Below are 7,166 nucleotides of genomic sequence, written 5' to 3' on the forward strand. Positions count from 1 at the left end.
TGGAGTGTAGTGGCGCGATCTCAGCTTACTGCAACCTCCGCCTCCCGGGTTCAGGCGATTCTGCGGCCTCAGCCTCCCGAGTAGCTAGGACTACAGGCACTTGCCACCATGCCTGGCTAATTTTTTGTATTTTTTTAGTGGAGACGGGGTTTCACCTGTTAGCCAGGATGGTCTTGATCTCCTGACTTCATAATCCGCCCTCCTCAGCCTCCCAAAGTGCTGGGATTACAGGCATGAGCCACCGCGCCCGGCCACCATCAGGGTTCTTATTTGCAGTCTTTGCTTATCCTCCCCTACCTTTGATCATCCTCCCCTACCTTGGAGGCGCTCAGGGGTGTTCCTGTTTAGCCAATTTAACAACACCTCTTGGTATAGTTAGAGCAAGGATAACTGCAGGGACTCTTCATCTAAATTAGAGGCACATTTATTTTTTGTTTGAGACGGAGTCTCACTTTGTCACCCAAGCTGGAGTGCAGTGGCGGGATCTCAGCTCACTGCAACTTCCGCCTCCAGGGTTCAAGCGATTCTCCTGCTAGAGGCACTTCTTAAAGATGGGTAAATGTTTCTCCCACTACCATCATTGCATTTTTCTTTATTCCTGCTATTTGATGATGCTGTATTAATGCAATTGTATACTGGTCCCCCCTTATCCATGGGGGATACATTCCAAGACCACCAGTGGATGCCTGAAACACAGATATTACCAAACTAATAATATACTATGCACGAATTTTTTTTTCCTTCTTCACAATTTCACAGATAGAAAATTTCTTTCTTCCTGTAGATCTTAGTAACCTCAGCATAGGATTTTTTTCTTTCCTTATTAAGTAGAGATATTTCCCCTTTTCACTTACAGGAAGGCCTTTAGTGCTCCTTGTTGGCATATGCAAATTGCCAGCATCACTACTCTTGCACTTTGGGGCTGATATTAAGTAAAATAAGGGTTCCTTGACGGTCAATCTGATAACCCAGATGACTACTAAGTGACATGGGCAGGGAGCACAGACAGTGTCGTTTTCCTGGACAAAGGGATGATTGGTGTCCCAGGCAGGATGGAGAGGGATGTCATGAGATTTCATGGAGCTACTCAGAAGGGTGCACAATTTAAAACTTATGAATTGTTTATTTCTGAAATTTTCAGTTTACTATTTTCAGACTTCAGTTGACCATGGGTAACTGAAACCATGGAAAGCAAAACCAAGTGCTTCCCCATATATTCTCATTTTACAGATAAGAAAATTAAGGCCCAGCAAGGAGACAGAATTGCTGGCCAGGAGTAGAATTGGGATTGGGAGATCAGATGCCTGATCTCTGCATGCTTTGTCCTTATAGTGTGGTGAATGCCATCATAAAAGGGACATCACACGAATGAAAAGAGAAGCCATGGGTTTGGGGACCTACTCTTGATTCCAGGCCGTAAGCCAGTGCACGTCTCTGTGCAAAACTTGGTGTTGGAGTGGGCAGCCTGAACCCAGGTGTTGGGCCGGCCTGTAGCACATGGAAAAGTCTCTCTCACATGTTGCCTTCCCTGCCATTTCCTCTCCCTTTTGGCACTGGTTATTAAACCTATGTCCACACGTGGAAAAGATGGCTCGTGTCTTGCTGTGAACCACAGTCTTTCCAGTTCTGGAGCTCCTCTCCCTGATTGTAAAATGTCGCTGATGAGACACTCATTGTTTAGTGTTGTAAGAAGCAAGTTAACGTAGGGCTAAAAATGCAGGCTCCAGAGTCACACATTGCATTGCTTAAAAGCTGTGTCACTTTGTGCAGGTCATTTAACACTTCCGTACCACTCCATATAATCATAGTACCAACTCTACTGGTGGCTGTGATGATTCAGTACTGTCATACAAATAAGGCACTTAGAATAGTGCCTGAGTTTGGGGGTTTGGTTTGGTTTGGTTTGTTTTGTTTTGTTTGAGACAAGGTCTCACTTCCATTGCCCAGGCTGGAGTGCAGTGGTGCGATCCCGGCTCAGTGCAGCCTTGAATTCCCAGGCTCAGATGATCCTCGCACCTCAGCCTCTTAAGTAGCTGGAACTACAGGAGTACGCACCGCTATGCCTGGCTAAGTTTTGTATCTTTTGCAGAGACAAGGTTTCGCCATGTTGCCCAGGCTGGTCTCGAACTCCTGGCCTCAAGCCATCCTCCTACCTCAGCCTCCCAAAGTGCTAGGATTACAGGCATGAGCCACCTCACCCAGCCTCTGAGTTATTAATTGTTATAATTATCATTATAATTATAAATTAAAATTATTATAAATTATAATTACTATTTGATTATAGTTTTAAAAAGTAATCTTAGTCACATGTTGCCTTCCCTGCCATTTCCTCTCCCTTTTGGCACTGGTTATTAAACCTATGTCCACACGTGGAAAAGATGGCTCGTGTCTTGCTGTGAACCACAGTCTTTCCAGTTCTGGAGCTCCTCTCCCTGATTGTAAAATGTCGCTGATGAGACACTCATTGTTTAGTGTTGTAAGAAGCAAGTTAACGTAGGGCTAAAAATGCAGAAGTTAGGCTAGAAGTTCGTAAGTTCCTTTGAGCACAATTTTGGTACTCTGATTTGCAAATTTTGTAACAGAAATTAGAGCTAATTCCTTTATAAAAATCCAGGAAGAAATAATTATTTTAATTCACCATTTCATTTATGCTGAATCATTTATTTTGAAGATGTATTAACATATAGGGAGACCATACCAGCATTTACTACAAGGCATTCTATGGCTCTTGAGGTGCACCAAATATTTTGTTAAATGAATGTTTTATTTTATTCAAAATCTCTTTTCAGTGAAGCATCTCACAGAACTAGTTCCATGGCAAACACTTTGGGAAATACTGAACCACAGTCTTCCCATTTGTACTCCTGTTTGTTCTAAAAACATCTTATGTTGCACTTTCAAGTAGACAGAAGGAAGTAGCCGGGGCTTTTCTAGAGCCAGTGCTGGCTGTCAACAGTTCAGGCAGCTTTCCTTAGCTTGTCCTTCCCCACTTCTTCCTCATTTGGAAACTGCTCCTTATCCTTCAAAACCCAGCTCAAATATCCCCGCTGCTGAGACGTTTTCTCCAACTTCCCCATTAGTTGGTTCTTTCTCTAAGCTTCTACAATAATTTGTATACATTAATGGTGTCATCTCTTAGGTGGGAGATGATGGAAACCATCACATTGGCTGAAAATTGTGTATGGTCACAGTTTTTTAAGGTCACAGCTTAAGAAGCTGTCCCTTTGGAGATCAGTATATTTTGTTTCTCTAAGTTGACACAGTCTGTTCCTCTCTCTGTCTTTGAGACAGATCGTATTCCATCAGTTAAGTATGAGTTGAGGCAGCTGGCATGTATCTAGAGGCCATGTTTAAGGAAAAATACTGATTTTTAATTACTGTGAAATCAATTGTGTGGATGGTAGATTCTCCACTGCCTTCTCTAGCTCACTCTGGGGCATAGACTGATTGAGTGGAATGGTAAGTAGAAGATTCCCAAGTACAGTACAGAGAAGGTCCTCTTTATCCACAGGTTCTGCATCTGGATTCAACCAACCGTGGCTTGAAAAAATAAAGATGATAAAAAATAACAATACAACAATAAAAAAAAACAAATGTCAAAATACAATATAACAACTAGTTACATAACATTTGCATCATATTAGGTATTATAAGTGATCTAGAGATTATTTTTAAAGTATATGGGTCCCAAGACTTTGGGAGGCTGAGACAGGAGGATTGCTTGAGGCCAGGAGTTCAAGACCAGCCCTGGGCAACATAGTGAGACCTTGTCTCTATGAAAAAATATTTTTTTACAGTATACAGGAGGATATGCATAGGTTAGATGCAAATACGCCATTTTCTCTCAGGGACTTGAGCATCTGAGGATTTTGGTATCCACGGAGGTCCTAGAGCCAGTCCCCTGGGAGGATACTGAGGGGCAACTGTATTTCACCTTTCCCTCAGCCTTCCAGGCCTCTCACTTTCACAAGGTGGCATCACTGAGTTTGAGGATGCAGCTCCACCTTACCTCTTCAGTGGCTCTTATCCCACTTCCTTACAGTAATTGCTATTTGCCCGCCCCTCTGCCTTCCTCTCCCTTGCTTTCGTGTCTTTGTATTCCCATCTTCTGGGAGACGCTTGTTGAATGAATGGATGATAGGTACATACACGTGTTCAGGAAGGCTCCTTTTTGTCTCTTCTCCTCAGGGCCGCCCAATAACTCCAGTATACACGGTGGCTCCAAACATTCAGAGAATTCCCACTGCCGGGATCTACGGGGCCAGTTACGTGCCATTTGCTGCTCCAGCCACAGCCACGATCGCCACACTACAGAAGAATGCGGCAGCCGCGGCCGCCGTGTATGGAGGATACGCAGGCTACATACCTCAGGCCTTCCCTGCTGCTGCCATTCAGGTCCCCATCCCCGACGTCTACCAGACATACTGAGGCTGGTGACCAGCACGAAGACAGACCACACAAACACCACTGAAGGAACGCTTGACTATTTATGAAGAAGGAACATGTTGGATTCGCACATGCAACCTGAAAGTGAAGAATGTTAGCAGATTTATTTCTGAAATATTTTATATACATGAAGTTTTCACTAGTTTTTTAAGACTATTTTCAACTTAGCAGGCCTACGTTCATACATTTCCAAAAGACTTGCAATGGTTCGTGCCTTTATACCATCTTTTAAAAATTTGTATGCTGTACTACATTTGTATAGAGGTTTTTGTTGTTGTTGTTGTTGTTGTTTTTTTAAGGATATATTTTCAGTATGAAGGTTATTTTCTTCTGCACTCCAGAGATTTCTATTTTGTAGTACCTTCAATAATATATCAACTATATATTAAAAAAAGCACACTTGAGCAGCTAGGGAACTATTTTGAAAAATATATACAATATTTAAAGATACAAACAGTAGTGCTTTAAAATACTACATAAAACATTATTTTAAAGGTTATACTGGAAAGTGCAATTTTAAAATGAGTAAAACCTCTGTATTTCTGCTGGCATTAAGGGTTGACGGTGTTACCATGTATCATCATGGCGGTACTATTTTTTAAAAGAAATTAAACACTGGATCTCTCCTTAAGCCAACATTGAAAAGACTTGCCACACTTCTGAGTCCAAACACTGGAAAGCTCTCCTTTGCCACCATTAGCCGGGGCTCATTCTCCATGTGCCTTAGCCTTAAACATGCCCCTGCTCCCTGCCATCTCTCACCCTGTCCCCTCCTCCCCAGATTCCCAGTCCCACCGCAATGTTTGGCAAGCCTAGGACTGATGAATAGCTCTGATAGAGGAGCTGGTGGCTTTTATACTTCTTCCTGGGTTTTTGTTGGGGTTTGTTGTTTTGTTGTTTTTTGTTTTGGTTTGGTTTGGTTGGGGAAGTATTATCTTCTATGTGTGCTATTTTCAGTAGCAGAGTAAGCACAAGGTTTTAATCGAGTTGCATAAGACACCTTTGCATAGCTATTTAATTGCCCAATATAAAACTTTAATGCCATTTCTAATGCTTTTATTCATTTTTGAAGTATGAGTTTGTAGGGACAAAGAATGTATGTTATCGTAGACAAGACCCCCAGAGACTCTTGTCAGCAGAAAGTTATGCTTCTAGTTGCCTTACCATGTTTCATGCAAAACTGTCCGTGGTCCTCAAGGGTGTTGGAAACATTATGTTTATTAAATGGGCCTCTCTTCCTTTGCTGTGCACTTGATGGGTGAACTGAATTGGGGTGTGCACATCCAGGAGGAGGAGGAGAGACCTGTAGAAGTTTAAAGATAGTTTGTAAATATCTTCTAATGCTTGTTTTTAGTCCTTTTATGTTGCAGAAGTTCATGGTATGTAGTTTAATGCAAAATGAAACCATTTTATTTCAATGTTATTAAAAAGGTTTGTTTTATTAGGAAGTTAATGTATTGTTGCAGTGTTTTGTGCCTGTTTAAAGGCTTTTGTTTAGCAGAGTGAATGTAAAATACAGTAAAATGTTAAGATTGTCATCTGCTTTTTAAAAAAAATATATCAACTTGGAATTTTTTTTAAAGGCTCAATCAAGGAAGTGAGGTGTGCAATAAGGTAGCAAGTACGCAGTTGCGTTTTTATGTCATGTTAGAGATCCATACAATCTTTCCACTCACGGGATTTTTGTTGATGGCTGAATTCTTGTGGATTCATAAGAGGATCATGCCCTTAGCAAGTACTTTTGTTTTGTTTTAAATTAAGAGATTCCCAAATGCCTTTTTCCCCCTCATCTTGAAATGAGATGAGTTTTTATGTGTAAGCAATATTTATTTAACTATTCTATAAAATTATTGAGTGCCTACTGAGGCCTTTAAGCACCCCTAACATTCCTTTCCATCATTCTTTTAAATGACATAAAGTAATTGTGCAATGTTCCTGATGATGTACCCCACAAGCTGCATTCAAACTCAAATCTGTTGGAATGAGTGACTCAGCAAAATGTAATTCGGATCAGATCCTCATCCCCTGACTGTGTAAAAAAAGTACTCTCCTTCTAGTGAAGGATTGTCACAGAGTTTCACTGGACGAAACTGTGACCCAGTATTGTTACTGTATTTTACATATGCCTGTAAATTATTTGCAAAAAAGAAGAAGGAGGAAGAGGAAGAAAGAAAAGAAAGGAAGGAAGGAAGGAAGGAAGGAAAGAAAGAAAGAATAAAAAAACAATGATACCTTAACATGGCAACCACCAAACTCCCGTAAAAACAAACGTTGGTGACATGGCCAATTAAGTATCAGTGAGCCTCCTATCTGGGACTTTTCTGTTCCTACTGTTTCAAAACCATTTCACGTACACTACTGAGGTAAGTTTATAACTTGAAATGTGAACTTTTTTTTTTTTTAGTGTTAAGAACAAACTATATAAATGTAAAAAAAAAAGTTTTAGAGTTCTGTTTTCAAACATTGCTAGTGGTTTAGTTAACTTTAGCTGCTTTATATTTGAAAAGCTTTTATTTAGATCTTGCTCCATTTACAGTACATTCTTAGGATGTATGTAGTAAATAAAGCTTTCTTTAAAGCAATCGCAAGACCTTATTTTAAATTGTGTTTTCTTTATACTGATTTATTTTTTCTAAAAAAATTAGGAAAAGCCTTACAGCATAGAAAGGATTGGCTAATTCGATATTTTCCATCGGAGAAATCAGCAAGTTACGGTCATG

General features: G+C 40.6%; 1 protein-coding gene across 3 annotated transcripts in view; it reads left to right on the plus strand.

The window, feature by feature from the left end:
- Positions 1–6,669, plus strand: part of RBM47 (RNA binding motif protein 47) — a 205,730-nt gene extending 199,061 nt beyond the window's left edge. For all 3 annotated transcript variants that reach the window (XM_003258613.4, XM_003258612.4, XM_030801158.1), the window contains one exon: positions 4,189–6,669. In XM_003258613.4, coding sequence (XP_003258661.2) covers positions 4,189–4,428 — 240 coding nt within the window. In that variant the 3' untranslated portion in view covers positions 4,429–6,669. The remainder of the gene's footprint in view (positions 1–4,188) is intronic.
- The last annotated feature ends 497 nt before the right edge of the window (positions 6,670–7,166 follow it).

The sequence above is a fragment of the Nomascus leucogenys genome, chromosome 20, assembly GCF_006542625.1.
Source record: "Nomascus leucogenys isolate Asia chromosome 20, Asia_NLE_v1, whole genome shotgun sequence".
Classification (NCBI taxonomy): domain Eukaryota; kingdom Metazoa; phylum Chordata; class Mammalia; order Primates; family Hylobatidae; genus Nomascus; species Nomascus leucogenys.